The 18,476-nt window shown below is 38.5% G+C and overlaps 1 protein-coding gene across 1 annotated transcript; it reads left to right on the forward strand.

Annotated features, from left to right (window-relative positions):
* Window positions 1-8,338: 8,338 nt before the first annotated feature.
* On the forward strand, window positions 8,339-17,028 carry LOC134648525 (calcium channel flower). Its single transcript, XM_063503046.1, has 5 exons — window positions 8,339-8,457; window positions 8,543-8,663; window positions 10,821-11,028; window positions 12,105-12,215; window positions 16,827-17,028. Exons 1-5 carry the CDS (start codon window positions 8,455-8,457, stop codon window positions 16,951-16,953), a joined length of 570 nt encoding a protein of 189 aa, XP_063359116.1. The 5' UTR covers window positions 8,339-8,454; the 3' UTR covers window positions 16,954-17,028.
* Window positions 17,029-18,476: the final 1,448 nt, after the last annotated feature.

The following is an 18,476-nucleotide window of genomic DNA, read 5'->3' on the forward strand; positions in this document are numbered from 1 at the left end:
GGTCGAAACGCCCTCTACTATGCAACGTTTCATGCCTGAGCTACTTGGAAATGAAACGTTGCATAGTAGAGGGCGTTTCGACCAATCGTATTCGAGAAAGAACGGAGAGACGCAATAATCCCATAGTTGCATTTACCTCACTTGACCTTACCTGTTTACAATATAACAGCCTACTTAACTTAAAATAAACACGCGACGTAATAAAATTGTATCTTAAAACACACTTGTTGTAATGGAAGTCATTACAAATCAAACTTTACCTTACACATCAATGCTTGCTTACATATGACATTGAAATATAATATCTGGGAGACCGAGCAGCTTTGCTCGGAAAACATATAAAAGCTCAAAAATCAGCGTTTTCCCAGAAATAAGACCTATATCTATAGATTGGTTTTTCGCCCTTGAAAAGCCCCGTATAGCAAATTTCATCGAAATCGTTAGAACCGTTTCCGAGATCCCCGAAATATATATAAATAAATATATAAGAATTGCTCGTTTAAAGGTATAAGATATGTTTTTTTTAGATTACACAACATTTTGAATTAGATATTTAAAATCACTGTCATAACTATGAGATGAATTTTATACATGTAAGCTAAAATAATAAAGAACTCACTTTATTTTTCGTTAGGCAAGTTTGATTCAACCTACTTTCATTAAAAACACTTAAATCGCACAAATTAAACTTATTAAACATTAGTAAAATAATGTAATATTATTGTGTATTTAATCTCTAACATCTTAGAGAATTACATACATCATTGAATTCATTGATAAAAGTTAAAATTTCTCTTAGAAAAATTACCCGAGAACATTCGCGGGGAAGATTGCCCGTAATTTACGGCGGTAATTTACGGTAATTTTGGTAATAAACTAGTTCCTCTTGCCAGATTATTTTGAAAATTTCTATACAGATTGTATTACCTAAATAAGAATCAATTCTGTAAAAAAAAGTTTAAAAAAATTTAAACTTGGACCACTTTCTCGATAATTACCCGTACGGAGAACGTTACCGCGAAAGTTACCCGACGATTCTCTCTGTTCTCGTAATTTACGGTAACGGCACATCACTACTCATATGTTTATTAAGACTGTTTGTTTCTCAATAAATAAAAAAATAAAAAAAAGTTTAAAGGTTTCGTCACACAGGCGCGTTTTCCGAGCGGGGCGTGAGCAGGGTGCGCCACTTTTACATATAAAACGCTTACGCCCCGACCGAAAAACTCGCCTGTGTGACGGAACCTTTACTGATTTTTGTCTTTACCGACCCCTGATTTAAAACTAAGACTATGAAGACTCACATTAGATCCGCACACCGTTCCAATATCTATTCTATATCTATTAATATAACGCTGTCTCACTCACACACCCGAGCAGCAAAGTCGGCAAACGGAACCGCATCAGCCTGTTAACCGCTTCAAGTTTGTTACACTCTGAATTCATATCCTTCACAAAAATAAAAAATAAACCGGCCAAGTGCGAGTCGGACTCGCGCACGGAGGGTTCCGCACCATCAACAAAAAATAGAGCAAAACAAGCAAAAAAAAAAAACGGTCACCCATCCAAGTACTGGCCCCGCCCGACGTTGCTTAACTTCGGTCAAAAATCACGTTTGTTGTATGGGAGCCCCACTTAAATCTTTATTTTATTCTGTTTTTAGTATTTGTTGTTATAGCGGCAACAGAAATACATCATCTGTGAAAATTTCAACTGTCTAGCTATCACGGTTCGTGAGATACAGCCTGGTGACAGACGGACGGACGGACAGCGGAGTCTTAGTAATAGGGTCCCGTTTTTACCCTTTGGGTACGGAACCCTAACAAATAAAGATCCCTGGGACTCGAGAGGCAAGCACCAACATGACGGTACCTTTGTTCTCGTGTGTGGTGAGCAAGAGTCGTGCCACGTCATCGGGCTCGGCATCGTGGTCGTCGGGGATGTAGGGGCACCACACCACGCGGTGCGGCCCGCCGCCCGTGCCCGAGTCCTCGCGTATCTCACACGCCAGGGTGCATCTGCAACAATGATGTCAGGATAGGTATGCTAGTCATCATCTTCCTCGCGTTGTCCCGGCATTTTGCCACGGCTCATGGGAGCCTGGGGTCCGCTTGGCAACTAATCCCAGTAATTGGCGTGGGCACTAGTTTTTACGGAAGCGACTGCCATCTGACCTTCCAACCCAGAGGGTAAACTAGGCCCGTATTGGGATTAGTCCGGTTTCCTCACGATGTTTTCCTTCACCGAAAAGCGACTGGTAAATATCAAATGATATTTCGTACATAAGTTCCGAAAAACTCATTGGTACGAGCCGGGGTTCGAACCCGCGACCTCCGGATTGCAAGTCGCACGCTCTTACCGCTAGGCCACCAGCGCTTAGCGCCTGGATAGGTATGCTAGTAAACTTACTAAATAACTTGTTATTTTCATGCGTAGTCAACCCTAGAGTCACAGAATAAATAATAGTACTAGGTACAGAAGATTGACTCTATCAAAACGCGTCTATTACGACCGAGGGGATGGCATGAGTGGTGGGGATAACTGACAGAACGGGATAGTCTTATGTATCTTTCACTAGGAGTAGCAGAGAAAGCGCTATTATTGTTTGTCTTTGTCACAGTCTCATATTTTTTTATTCCCCACCGTAGTTTATGGTGGGATACAAACAATGCGTAAACGTCAAATTGGTGTGAAACATATGAACAGTGCAAAGATTATCAGGAAAAATATTGAAATCAGTGTTTCGTGTGCATGTAGTAGTACTTAACAATTCAACAAATATGGTGAATTGCTCAGTTTTGCGCTGTACAAGTGACTGCCGGCAAAAACAGGACAACGTAACATTTCACAGGTAAATACAGTATTTTATACTTCGGTCACATTATCATGCTTAGTAACAGCATCCTACAAGCTATATAAATTAAAATCTGAGTAGAAAAAGCATTTACAGTAAATAATAACTCGGGTAAAAAAATTAACCTATAAATATTTCCTGATAAATTAACCGACCAAATTACGTACGCATATTGACAGTAAGCCGTCACCCTTTTAATAACGTGTATTCAATTTAGTCGCATTGCTATTATTCGAGGGATACCAGCCCGTGATGCATACAATTACCCCAAAATTCGGGTATTTTGTATTTTAATAACATTTTTATAAATAATTTTGCTGTAGAACTGGACATATACGAACAATAAAATTGAAGTGTTTAAATTTTTTTTTAAATTAGAATGTAAATTATATTAACGTTATAGGGGGTTTTGCCACGACTCAGAGAATCTAATTCTATGATATGCTGCAGGCACTAATTCTTAATTTTGCAATAAGAGTGACAGATTACAAAATGAATATTTCGTTTATTACCTCCAGATTTCCACAAGATGCAGGCACGCGTGCTAAATGGATTTTAGCAACCGGAAGGAGAAACTGGGCACCGACGCAAAACTGCCGGATATACTCAAAGCATATTACGAAAACCTATCTTTTCTATTTCTTCCTGTGGCACACAGTATGCTAAAAATTCTTTCTTTAGGTGTACTTGTAATATGTATAATGAATCGCTTAATGATATAGATATTTTTGTTCATAGTTTGTCCGTTTTCAAGAACAAAGTTCGGCATATTTTGTTTACTAGTAATTGAAAAATTGTTTCAAGTAAATATTTTGCATTGTTTTCTTACTTTATTTGCGCGTTGTACTCACAACTATACCTACGGGTAATTTATAATTAAGTAACCTATTTACTTTTCATTGTAATAGTCAACTTAGTGACGTATGAAACTTTAAGCCTATTTTTAGTCATTTTTGTAAGACTTATTTGTAAAAGGCTGTTTGTTTTCTAAATAAATAAAAAAATTTGGCCCATTGATATTTTATTTATCGCTGCGTCTTACGTAGGCGAACAACTCGCGAACGTGATTAAAATTACCCCAATATTTGATAATATTGGGGTAATTTTTACCTATATGGTATCCCCGGGTTTGTGACGTCATCTATGTCTATCCCTTACGGGGGCACGCGGTAGGCCACATCTATAGAAATACTACCATCTATGATTACGACAAATATGACCGCTATGTGGCGCAAGCGCGAGCAGGCGTCCGTTCCGTTGCGGTGCGCGGCAACTACTATGGCTCGACACCAAAATTAGTGTGGGCCGCATGTACTTTTAGGTACTTGTAGCAACTCAACGAAATCGCGGAGTGAGACGCAAATACACATTAGACCAGGCAATTGGACAGATGGAATATCACCCTAAGGGAAGGTTTATGATTTTAGCTATGTGAATATTTTTAGAATAGAATAGAATAGAATTTTTACAAAATAAACCCTGAAAGTGTGTCAGTTTTTTTCTAATGCTTTGCTTGTCTCAAATCAAGTACATATTTTTTTTATTGGTTAATCCAATTTTCTGTAAACTCAAACTGCGACACAAAACAAAAAGAGGGTATAGCAGATAGCTTTACCTGAGGCCACTGTCAGTAAGTTCAATCTCATGGACGTAGAAGTTGCCATGTTCGTCAATGCAGGCCAGCACCACCTGGTTCATTATGTGCGCGAACGCGAGGTCTTGCACCTGCAAACACATACATTTATTAAACTGGACTTATTACAATTACGGGTCGGGCACACTGACGCAAATCCGTGCACGTGTGCAATTGTGCATAGGCTGTAGTGTGACTGAAGCCTTATGGGAAAATTTGTCTGCTACAAATATTTGTTCAGCCAATAAGTTTATTTGTTTTAGGTTCCCAGCTTATCCCTTCACAAAAAAAAAATTAACAGGACATTCTTGTCTCACAAGTCAAGTATACCCCTTGACATTGGCAGAATCCACCTTGCTAAAGTTAGCCAGGAGTAAAAGCCATTAATAAAAGACTGCCTGTTGTAGCCTGTTTTTACAAGCTTTTATTTAGTTTCACCTGTCCTGTTGTCTGTCTGTAATCAAATCTTGCAAGTTAAATTTGATCCACTTCCCGGTTTCCGATTGAGCTGAAATTTTGCATACACATGTAAGTCAGGTGACAATGCAATATTATGGTACCATCAAGCTGATCTGATGATGGAGACAGGAGGTGGCCATAGGAACTCTGTGATGAAACAACGCAACCTACTTGTGTTAGGGGTTTTTAGAATTGTATCGATGAGTATGTTGTCTGTCGTAAGAAAAGTAGTCAGCGATAAAAAGCTTGTACTTACCAAAAAATAAATTTTTGCCAAAAACTTATTGTTTCATGTTTTATGCATTTTATTCACTTTGTTGCGCATAATAGAGATTATTCTAGGGATCAGATACCGGTATAATTTGTATGGGAACGAAAACGGTATTTTTTCGTTCTTTGCTAATTATTTCATTTCTAATTGGGCAATCTAATAATACGAAGTCGTTACCTACACTCACAACTGAGTCCTATATTTCGAGTATAAAATAATTCGAAAATTGTGGTTATTTTGAAGTTTTTGCAAAAAACCGGTTCCGATCCCTGGATCATTCTAGTTATTTCTACTCATCAATGCCACAAAATTTTATAACCAAGTATAAATAACTTTTGGGCAGTGTTGTAAGTTAGGCCTCAGGGATCTAAAAAGAAGAGGCAAGTTTTCTTACCAAAAGGCTTGTTTTAGCCTACAGCCTCAAGTCTTAACCTGAAGCTTAACTCACAACAATACTCTTCTTGGGTGGCGCTGTCGTATAAAATTAGGCGTATAAGATTACCTCTCCCTTCATGCCCTTGATGAGTGCTCTTCGGTCATTTCCCATCTCCGGGTTGTACACCACACGCACCATGCCCGTCCAAGTGCCAGGGTTCATTGTGTTTGGAGCTATGAATAGAAGGAATAGTAGTATTTAAAGTAAATTGGATCAGTGTTTAAAGGTAAGACAAGGTATGTTGGTTCAAGTCCCATTGAGTAGAAAATTTTTTTTATAAAAAAATTGTTACAATGTATGAGTATTTAACTTCTTAGGCCCACTAGCACCATTCCACTTCTTCTTCTCAGCATATTTGCGTCCACTGCTGAACATATGCCTCTTTCATGGATTTCCATTTTCTAATGTCGTCCGACCATCTGGCTCGTGGTTTTCCGTCACTCCGGCTTCCCAGTCGAGGTCTCCAGAACAGTACTCGCTGGCCCCATCGGTCGTCATCCCTTCGACAGATATGGCCGGCCCATTCCCACTTCAGTTGCGCAATTCTTTTGGCGATGTCGGTAACTTTCGTGCGTTGGCGAATGTCCTCATTGCGAATTTTGTCTCGCAGGGAGATCCCGAGCATCGCGCGCTCCATAGCTCTCTGTGCCACTTTTAGCTGGCAGACCTTTCCGACAGTCAACGTCCATGTCTCGCATGCGTATGTCATCACTGGGAGGACACATTAGTTGTAGACCCTGGTTTTCAGTGACTGTGGGATTTTGGACTTGAAAACATAGGCCAGTTTTCCAAATGCGCCCCAACCCAATTGAATGCGCCTACTAATTTCAGCATCCAAGGGGTTGCCGTCAAGCGTTATTTTCTGGCCCAAATATACGTAATCGCTTACTCTCTCCATCGTTTTGCCTTCCAATGAAATGGTTGCCTTTTCAGCAGTGCTCATCCACTTTGTTTTCTCCATGTTCATTTTAGACCAACTTGCATTGCTTAGATCATTGAGCATTTGTTCGAGACCTTCAGTGGGATGGCGCAAGTGAGCCTTAATAATAAAGCTAAGATTTAAAAAAAAAAAAAATACAGTATAATAAGCTTAGTACATATTGAAATAGAGATTGTTTATACAGCTTGTAGCATTAGTTAGCCTAGCACATGATTGGCATGACAGTATCTTGTGGCGAGATAGACTACCTGTCTTTTTCTAACTATATTAATAAAAGAGGGACGGGTAGTCTATCTTGCCACGAGATACTGTTGCGCCAATCATGTGCTAGCCCGGCAGCAGGTCTTCCAAACTTTATTAAGGAGTGCCTCGTAAGTTATACCTTTAATACAATAAGCCAAGTATTTCCCACTCATGTGCACAGCCAGTAGGTTCCCCGAGTAGAACTTGGGCTCCCAGTTGTAGTCAACCAGGTTCTTGAGCTTCACCTTGGAGCTGCCATGGTTGTGGTTGCCGGCGTTGGTGGTCACTACCACCTCACTGGCATATACTTCAGAACTACATACTCCATCACCGTCGGAAAATGATCTGGAAAACGTTTAAGGTTTAAGTGCTGGCTGTTTATAGAAAAATATAATAGAAACTTTCTAGTAGACTAAATTTTATTGCATTTTTAGTACGAAAAAAGAAGGCAGAGCATTTGGAGTAGGTAGATAGACAAATTTAAAAACTTTATTGGTTTCATTTGCATAATGAGTCATAAAACTATTTTAATGCTACAATGGCATTGAATTGTATGCAGCTAACTATTTTACTGTTGGTAATATGTTTAGATTTAAAAGTAATAAAGAATATTAATTCAGTGATGTCATAATAGTCTCAAGAGAAGGAGACCAATGGAGAACTTTGAAGGAGGCCTATGACTTAGGGGACCATGGATTGTCTAAGCTAAGAAGCATAATGGCAATAGGTAAAGTTTCAGTCTAAATATTCTAAGTACTTCAGACAAACAGTAACTGTAAGCTTTGAAGTACCCATTTGAAACCTACAAATATTCAACAGGTTATGAAAAAAATATCTTTGCGACATATAAAACTATTGGCATTGGGGAAATTCAGGATTAGCTTAGCCAATGCGAAAATACTAAGCAAAAATGCAACAAAGTTTTTCGTCCCACTCATTCCAAGAAAAACTAAACTATTCACTTACATAGTCTGCTTAGAATCTGCTAACTTCGGAAGCATCGTCGTAGGTTGCATTTTGATATTAATCATAGGCCCTCATGAATTTCAAATAGAATTCCTAATTCGCAGAGCAACTGCTACTTTTACAGAAAATTGGCAATTTGTAAAATTACAAACGACATCCGCTACAAAGCCGACCGACATTGAATTTTTTTAATGCGTTTTGTTCGGATCATCCTTTACATACGAAATGGTTTACCATTAAAAAAAGGACATAAACTATTTTGATTAAAAACCCTTTTAATAATTGGAACAATCTTTTATTATAGAGATTTATTAAAACTTTAATATTTAATAAAAAATATACTGGGAAACACAACTAAACGCAGATTTGTTCTCTTTGTCGCAGAAGGAGATTACGAAAAAAAACTTACCTCGTCTTTTGCCAAATACCAATAAAATATGTAACGACACCTAGTATTCACAAAAGTGATTATTTTATTAATGAAAAATGTATGTTTTACATGTTTCATATTCATAAAATAGCAATATAAATTTTTGTTTTTTGCCCGCAACGAGAACGTATTATTCTTTGTCTTTGCTATTTTCTTTGTTATCTGTAGTTTATGTGACAGGTGACAAGGCAGGCAGGCAGACAGTGAATTGATTTTTCGAAAATGGTAAGAAATAATTAATTGTAATTTTGCTATTAATCCATATTGAAGTGTTGCGAAGAATCGTGAACTATGTGCCCTTTGATTGCAGTCGCTGACAGACAAGATAACGATGCTTATGGCCCGGCCGGGCGGAGACAACGTCCAGAAGGACGATGTATCGTGGTGGATGCGCTACGCTGGTCGAGGCTTGGGCACAGTTGGCAGTTTCAGTACGTAATACCTCGTAATATTACGCCTATTAAACACCTTTCACAGTCCGTGCGCATAAGGAACTACAGGTTTTAATTGTTACTCATTATCTTATCAGATACCCATTAAGCCTAGGAAAATAAATATTTTTTAATCTAGTACTAGTAGGTATTTATTGACAGGCTTAAATTTGCCGCTCTTGATTTAATTGTGGGCAGCTCAATCAATTGTAGTTAATTACTTTCATAAAGATTTAATTACTCTATTTGTTAGGTCATATAAACAGGTCAATTATATTTTTTCTTCATTATGAATTAGATTACTTTGTAGGCTGTATGTTTTGGCAAGATTACCCATAAATGTACTGCCAAAATAGGTGTTAAGTACTTTGAAATGATTTTTTCTTAAAACATTAACTTAACCGTTAGATAGTGCAGGTCAATAATAAACCTGCACTCATTTAATAACTAATAAACTCGTTTAATATTTTCATCTAAAATATATTCTAGCCCAGACCACATCAACCATAAATTCAATAAGACTAGTGAAATTTGTTAGTATATGATACAATTTTTTGGCTGTGCTGTGGGTTTTTTAGGGTTTCGTACCCAAAGGGTAAAAACGGGACCCTATTACTAAGACTCCGCTGTCCGTCCGTTCGTCCGTCCGTCCGTCCGTTCGTCCGTCCGTCTGTCACCAGGCTGTATCTCACGAACCGTGATAGCTAGACAGTTGAAATTTTCACAGATGATGTATTTCTGTTGCCGCTATAACAACTAATACTAAAAACAGAATAAAATAAAGATTTAAGTGGGGCTCCCAACTCCCGTACAACAAAAACGTGATTTTTGACTGAAGTTAAGCAACGTCGGGCGGGGTCAGTACTTGGATGGGTGACCGTTTTTTTGCTTGTTTTGCTCTATTTTTTGTTGATGGTGCGGAACCCTCCGTGCGCGAGTCCGACTCGCATTTGGCCGGTTTTATTTGTTTGCACTTATGTTTTCTTTAGCTATCTACATTCCTTATCTTGTCACCCTGTTGAATGAATCATCAACTGTCCAGTGTCAGATAAGCTTTGTTCATACAATTATTGTTTATTTTTACTAATACTATCAAATGCATCTGACAGTTAGATGACTATTACTTATTAGGTATTTCAGAAGGATCCGGTCACCAACGGCCACTTCAAGCTCTGTATGAAAATTATGAAAATTAGGTCAAATATTTTTAAACGGTATAAACCACAAATGGCTTGGCACATTGTTATAAATAAATAATAAATAAATAAATATTAATGGACATTTTTTTTACACAAATTGACTAAGCCCCACGGTAAGCTCAAGAAGGCTTGTGTTGTGGGTACTCAGACAACGATAGATATAATATACAAATAATTAAATCACAGACTACATACTTACTTTATGATTAAATACATAGAAAACAACCATGTTATCAATGTTAACTACAAAAATGTGGGTATACTGGGTATTATGTCATGAATTAGGATCAGTCAGGAATAATGAACAATTAAGGGGGCTGGGGGGGAGGGGTTTGACATTAATAAGTGAATGCAATTTATACTGAGGTTTATACGAAAATGGGATTTCTTTATCTGCCCCTCGATTACTCAAATGTAAAAGTGATAGAGAGGTAGATAATGAAATTCCGATTTTTGCGGTAGGCCTGGGTAGGCTACCTACTAACTAGCCTTGCTGGCGGTCATAGACATCTAGATTCGGCATTTCAACCTTTTTTTATCAATCCATCAAAAAAACTGAGATTAACTCCTTACTACAAATCTACATCACCTTTGAATGCTTCTAAATATTTTTTTAACTTATCCTGTGGGCCATTTTATTTAAAGTTGTCCCTACACTTTTTTTTTTAATTTGTGAATTTCCATCGTATTTCTATTCAGAATCACGAGCTCTTTCTATCCTAATAGGAGAAAAACAGTGTCCCAAGGTTTTTTTCCCATTCCGTTACCATTTTTCATAGACTTTGTATGGCGGTAACGGAATGGAAAGATCGAAAAAATATGGAAAGTTTTGAGACACTTTTTTTCTCCTATTAGGATCAAAAGAGCTCATGATTCTGAGTAGAAATAACATAAAAAATCCCAATTTTGAAAAAAAGTGTAGGGGACTTTAAATAAAATGGCCCCTGTATTGTTACAGTTGCTATAATCCTGGGCCTGTTCAACTGCCTGGGCATCATCCTCCTGGACGTGCAGTGCCTCATCGCGGGCATCTGGCAGATGTTAGCGGGCTTCATAGTTATTGTGTGCGAAGCACCGTGTTGCTGTTTCTTCATAGACTATGTCCAGACGCTGTCCGACAAGGTGGAGTCGCGACCATACTGGCAGAAGGCAGCCGCTTATGTTGGGTATGTTTAATTCAATCAGTGAGACATTATGTAAGGAGTCGGTTCATAAATAATTTAAACAAGCACTCCTACTCAACAATGATGTTATCTTGAAGATTGAATACACTCCAATACGTCAGATTGTCGAGTAATTTCGAAAATAGACAACTTATTGGAAACTATGGGTGATCTTCGGAATTACCTGACACTCTGAAGTGTTCTGGAAACCCAAATCACCAAAGTAAAACCATGGTTTGTAATCAGAAACAGATCAATTATGGTGTCTATACAAATGAACGTGAAGTGTAATATTGTCCAATTTTGCACCTTACCGCATTATAATAAGGTTTATATTGTATAAGGCAATTTTTCAGTAACTGTACTTTAACATCAAAACATATCTTTAAACCTTATTGACACGACATAAAGGTCTATTTCTACTCTAGTGTTTCGTTTGCACAGATCATGTACACATTTATAAACATTTCATTCATACCTACGTTACGAATGAGTTCATTATCATACCGTTAAGCTTATCAAGGGAATTAGTAGCATAATACAAAAGTAACTCTTACACGAAACGTCATAAGGTTACTTTTTAATTGAAACACCATGACATCGGCACTGTTATAATTGGTTATCGAGCATTAAATAATAATAAGCTTGACCTCGAGAGCCGTATTAATATACTAACGGCGTTATTCATTATTTCATAAACCTCTCCTAAGTCCTAAGTTAATCGGCTGATTATTGTCGTATGTCCCTCTCTATGGCATAACGACAGATAGCGATAAACGACGATCATCAACTGATTAAGTTAGCAGCCGTTTATGAAGAACCCCGTAAGTGTACAACCTGAGTGGAGTTGAGTGGACGCTCGAGCGGGGCGTAATTCGTTACTACGCGCGCTCACTTTTTGGCGTTAGTCGCTCGCCGTAACCCCTCAACTGCCTTGTCCCGTATCCGTCCCAGACGATTTGGACTGTAACTAACAGTTGAAAGGTTATTAATTCAGTAGCAAATTTTTGACAAATGCGTTCGAGGGGTTAAGAGTCTCGAATATGCCATCTTACTTAACAGAGTATTTTTGTTTGCAGCTTAGCTCTTCCCCCGTTCTTCCTGTGCTTCCTGAGCCTCAGCACCTGGTTCGGCTCGGGGCTCATCTTCGCCACCGGTGTCATCTACGGCATGATGGCGCTCGGCAAGAAGTGAGTATCAGACAACTGACTCTTAGATCTTATTGCTAAGACATAAGGTCCATCCATGGTCAAATAAGAATGGACAATGTTTTACACTAACACTCATATGTCGTGCTTTGAACCCGCAACAGGGTTGACCGGCTATATATATCACATTAAACCTATGGATGAGGGCAGTAAAAATATTGAAACTATGATTTCTAGGGCCACGAAACGCGCGCTGCGTGCGTGTATGCTCGACGCTGACGCCGACCGCCATACTTTTGGTTCAACTAATGTCAGGTCAGGTCGGCATCAGCGTCGAGCGCTAGGTTCCGTGGCCTCCGGGTAAGTGTCAGCAAGGCCGTCTTAAACTATGCTGGGCCCTTGGGCACATAAGAATTTGGGGCCCTTTGGGAAAGTAAAGAAAGCGAATTAAACTAACATTTTTCTACTATGATCTTCTATTTATTATAAGTTATCAATGTCCCTTATGTCCGTGTGCCCTTATGGTAAAGACGGTATTGGTGTCAGGCCTGATTGGACGCTCGAAGCGGCGCGTTTGGCGGGGCGTGCAGCGTGGCGGCGAGCTTCTAAGGGATTACAGCGTGTAGTGAGGCCGCTCGCACACGCTTGCATTTGTCTGTTTGTTGGACGCCCCGCTCAAGCGTCTACTGAGTTATCACACTTTTATAATTCTGAGTACATTTTTATATGAATTTGTACAGTCAACATCAAAAATAGCTTATGAAACAACGCGTCTAAAGTATCTGCCACCCTGGAAAACTTTTCTGTACTTCTGTCATGTCAATTGTGTTAGTTATTAGGTATGCAAATGTAGCATTATTAATAATGCGGTTACTAACAATGCGGGATGCTGGTTCATTAACGTTGTAATAATGTGTTGTGTTATTGTCGCTAACGAGTGAACGAGGCCAATAACATTTGCCGACTCATAATTACGTATACGTATAAGCTTTAAAAAGATATTTATTTACCGACACAAAAAAAATACAACGAATTGCAAGTACAGTAAAAAAACAGGTAGAATTTACAAATATTTGTGCAGTAAAATGGATGAGACTCAGTGAGCCCTGTGATTTTCAGTCCCCAACCAGAAAAAACCTAAAGCTAATTCTTAACTAAGTTCTTAAATCTAACCTAACTAACTTACTAACTAACCAGACGAATAGTTCGCTGACAAGGCGATGTTATGGGACAGTTTATCATTTCAAAGAGGTATATTGGCTGTATTAAATAAAAAACACCGTGCACGAAACAAAGCACTATATAATTCAGCGGTTCTCAATCTTTTTTTTTGACGGAACCCTTTCGGAAAGCGAAATACTTGATGGAACCCTACAATAAAACAATATTTTTTAGAAGTGTATTTTTTTATTAATAAGCATAATAATTATGCTTATTTTATTATTCTAAATTATTCTAAATTCTTGCGGAACCTCTGCAGGGGTGTCGCGGAACCCTAGGGTTCCGCGGAACACACTTTGAGAATGGCTGATATAATTAATGGGAAAACGTAGACTGCAGTTATTTTTTTGACACAATTTCTAGGTAGGTATGGTATGAGACAGTGGTCAAGCAAAATACTAAAATGTAATTCTATTTAGGATATCTCGAATATCACGGCGTTAAAAAGTAAGGCTGTTTTCTTTTTAACCCCCGACCCAAAGAGAGGGGTGTTCAAGTTTAACGTGTCTGTCTGTGTATCTGTCTGTGCTATCGTAGCTCCCAAACGGATGAACCGATTTTCGTTTAGTTTTTTTTTTGTGTCATAGATAATCTTATCCCGAGCGTTGTTAGCCATATCTTATTGTCGGGGAGTATTTTAAAATCTTAATTTTGGTTAGGTTATTACTAGCCTCTGATAATAGATTAGATAAGCAAAGATGCGATGCAATATTTATTCTCGGCTTCTGTAGGTGGTATTCGTCCTTGCAACTTCCGGAGCATTATGGACGCTCCATTACACATTACGGCCACTTCCTTAAAGTGTCATTCAATAGAACTTGCTAACTATGTAAACAAACCGCCATACTAAAATTGACACTGAATGTCAAATTACTAGTAACTTTTGTTTACATAGTTAGCAAGTTCTATTGAATGACACTTTAGACGTTTTGTTGATCTACTTTTTATTGGTAAAAAATGGCCTGTGACCTTGTGCCGGTTTAGTTTTGTTGGTAAATATAATGATTAGTATTGTATTTTTTTTACTGCATATAGTGACAATGCAGTTAAAAACCTTCAGTTACTGTTTTATATGGGCTACCAGTTTTTAGGGTTCCGTAGCCAAATGACAAAAAACGGAACCCTTATAGATTCGTCATGTCTGTCTGTCTGTCTGTCTGTCCGTCTGTCTGTCCGTCTGTCTGTCCGTCTGTCTGTCCGTCCGTATGTCACAGCCACTTTTCTCCGAAACTATAAGAACTATACTGTTGAAACTTGGTAAGTAGATGTATTCTGTGAACCGCATTAAGATTTTCACATAAAAATAGAAAAAAAACAATTAATTTTTGGGGTTCCCCATACTTCGAACTGAAACTCAAAAATTTTTTTTTCATCAAACCCATACGTGTGGGGTATCTATGGATAGGTCTTCAAAAATGATATTGAGGTTCCTAATATCATTTTTTTCTAAACTGAATAGTTTGCGCGAGAGACACTTCCAAAGTGGTAAAATGTGTGTCCCCCCCCCCCCCCCCTAACTTCTAAAATAAGAGAATGATAAAACTAAAAAAAATATATGATGTACATTACCATGTAAACTTCCACCGAAAATTGGTTTGAACGAGATCTAGCAAGTAGTTTTTTTTTAATACGTCATAAATCGCCTAAATACGGAACCCTTCATGGGCGAGTCCGACTCGCACTTGGCCGCTTTTTTAGTAAGGTACCTTACTAATGTGATAAAGTCAGTTATTTCTCGGTCTCGTATTCAATCTGACTGATAGGATCGGATGATTTTTATATTTTAGACACAAAAAAACGGCAATATACCTTTAGAAAATTACGAGCGACGACAACTTTTTTCAAAACCAAGATTTGCGTTACATAACACTAAATACCTAACAGAAATGAGAAATACCAAGAAATTCCGAATCCTAAATTTTAGATCGCATTGTACTGTCAATGTCATTTGTTATAAGTTATAAATGATCGCTACAACATTATACGGCACGGCATGACTCGGCTCAGGGGCACGCGCGACGACATGGCGGCGATGGCGGCGGGCGGCGCCACGCCGCCGGGCCCGCTGCCGCAGGACCAGCACGCCACGCTCATGGAGGACCCCGACGTGTGGCGCCCCAACTAAAGGCAACTAACACCCAACCAACCGCTAGATGGCGTTGTTGCTAGCAAACTTATCTCACTTGATCCTACTGCTAGATGGCGTTGTTTTTATTTTCGCTAGCAATTTTTTCTTTCAGTATCGCACATTCTGTAGCACAGCATGTGATCGCTCTATTTAAATGTTATTTGTTATTGTAAATTATCTGTAATGTGACTTAATTGAGATGTATTTTGGTATGAATTGAAATTAATTAAATTATTTTTAATGTTATTTTACGATGTCTTTGGAGGAAAAAATTGATTTAGTCGTTTAGGTTTTTTATTTGCAATTCTTTCGCGATCGAACCGCTAGAGGTCGCTGTTATACTAGATAGCATTGTTCTTTTGCTAGAATTTTTTTAACATTACGCAATTCTGTAACTTAGAGCATGTTATCGAGGTACTTATTTAAAATTGTATTTATTTTGGCATTTTCCTATTCGCCAGTCGGGGCGATTTGGATTTAGCCGTTAAGACTTTTTTTGTATTTTCGCTACACAACTTTTCTTTCGGCATCGCACAATTTTGTCGCACAAGGCATGTGATCGCCCAGTTTATATTTTATTTTAAGTTGTCAATTATTTCTCGTCAACTTGTATTTAGTCGTTCAGTTCTTTTTTATTTCAATATTATCGCTACGAAACTTTTTCTTTCAGCGCTATTATTTCGTACTCACAACATGCCTTTGTCAAGTATATTTAAGATATATTTTTTAATTGGCGTCATGAATAAAATGAACACTTATTAAAATTGGGAATCGCATTATTCTTGCGGCGGAATGATCCACTAAAGAGTTCATTAAACTATATGTGACTTTCCATGTCAAAAGGTATTAAGTATATGGAAACTTCATTAGATATGGACAGCTTTATATATTCTTGTCTTAATTATAAGATCGTACAGATGTAGTGCATAATTATTTCCATCGTGTCTTCACGGAAACTTAAGAAAGTGTCTTGCTATTTCAGTCAGTCTCGGTACAAAAAGCACCGACATTGACTGAACTAGCATGACAAATACGAAAAATATTGGAGGAGCTGTGGTGTTTAGAGTAGCGCTACCTCGTTTCACGCAAAATAGGCAAAATGGTTGTCGATTTGCGGAAAATGCCAAAGCACTAAGTAACGAACAAAATACAATGGAAAACGATTATGCACTACACTAGTTGACAGTACAGTAGTTAGTTGTTGAGTTGGTAGTGACTAGTTGTTTGGGGGCGAGTGAAATTAGATCAGACTGTTTTGCAGTGACGACAGGTTCAACCAATCCTAACTTGAATTATGTGACCAGGGCGTCAGCGGACGAGATGCGGACGTCGGCGGCCACCATCGAGTCCGGGCTGCCCAGCTCGGCGCCGCGCGCCGGCCTCGTCACCAACGAGCAGCCCGTCTCCTTCACCGGCGTGCCCGGCAAGTGATCTCCACACCTCTATGCCATCCTGGTACTTTTACAGTGATCTCAAGGATGACGGCAAATGTTTGTTAGCGCCAATATCTCTCCTCTATGCCACCCTGGTACTTCAAGGTGATCTCAAGGATGACAAATGTTTTTTAGCGCCAATATCTCTTACGTTAAGGCTGCGTTTCCACCAGGCATGTGCGAGGACGCATAGCGAAGGATGTGTTTGTTATGAAACAATTGAATATCGTCCACTAAAGCTGGACTGAGCGAGGATACTTAGGTAAATAAAATGATTCTATTGGTTCATAACAAACACAACCCTTGTTCCGCATCCTCACACATCTCTGGAAACGCAGCCTAACCACTTGAGTTGAGTCCCACGGATGCGATATCGGGTCAGCAATGACAATCGAAATTCGATTCTACGTTTAAAACCTCATGGTCGTTTTTTGGATAGCAAATTTAAATCCTTGGGACTCAAGGGGTTAAATTGGCAAGTTTAAGATGGTATTACCAAAATTAATGCCTTCGAGTAACAATAACAGTGTGTTAATCAAGATATTAACGCTAATAATCATTTGTGCAGCAGTTTATGTAGTATGCTAGGGCACTTTCAACAAGTATTCTACAAACCGTCAGGTCAATTCAGGTCTATTTTTCCTGGTTTTATTATTTTATAAATTCATATCATTCCAATTTACAAATCACCTTCTTCCTACTATCAAAGTAAGGGCCATCACATAAACATCTGGAATGAGATAGGACTGAGCAGAGTAGACTAACCCGTTGTACGACCATCATACAACAAATTGATGCAAAGCAATTTGACCCATATTGATCTGTAGTAACACACGTCTGATACTGAGTCGCTATGACCCAAATTGAGTTAGTATCACACGTGTGATACTAGGGCGCTCCACGGGCCTGCATCAAGGCTGATAGCTTTCTTTGGCTAACGACAGTGATCTAAAATATATCCGACCGATTGCCGTGACATAGACATTCCCAATTCCCACAGATCCAGATGTACACTCAGCAAAACAGAACCCCTGTATACCTATTATGTACAGGAGTGCTAACCTAAACGTTTTGCTGACTGTAACAATGCCTGCTTAATAATGTTTAGGCCCTGAGATCAAAGATTGGTCGCTACTTAGGAACTTATGTATGAATCGCTAAACCTGGCGTCACATAGGAATTTAAATCCTCTAAAAAAGACATTTTCTAACTTAACTAATGTTTACATGTTAAATTATTATTAACTCTTAATTTATATCAAAATAGTTACCAAGACTTGACGGCTAGTTTTTATCGGCCACTTTTTGTAGCATTTCTAATGTTAGACTACACACGTTTTTATAAGTTACACAACACCGCAGTTATTCCATTGCCTATGAGGTGCATTAAGTCCTCCAAAAAGCAATGCCAAATAGATATCACTTGTTAGAGGTGTCACAAGACAACATGCCGGCTACACCGGCTACATTTTGGGGTTATCCATACATTACGTCACACGAATTTCATGATTTATTGACCGCA

Source organism: Cydia amplana, chromosome 5, assembly GCF_948474715.1.
Source record: "Cydia amplana chromosome 5, ilCydAmpl1.1, whole genome shotgun sequence".
In the NCBI taxonomy this organism is placed as follows: domain Eukaryota; kingdom Metazoa; phylum Arthropoda; class Insecta; order Lepidoptera; family Tortricidae; genus Cydia; species Cydia amplana.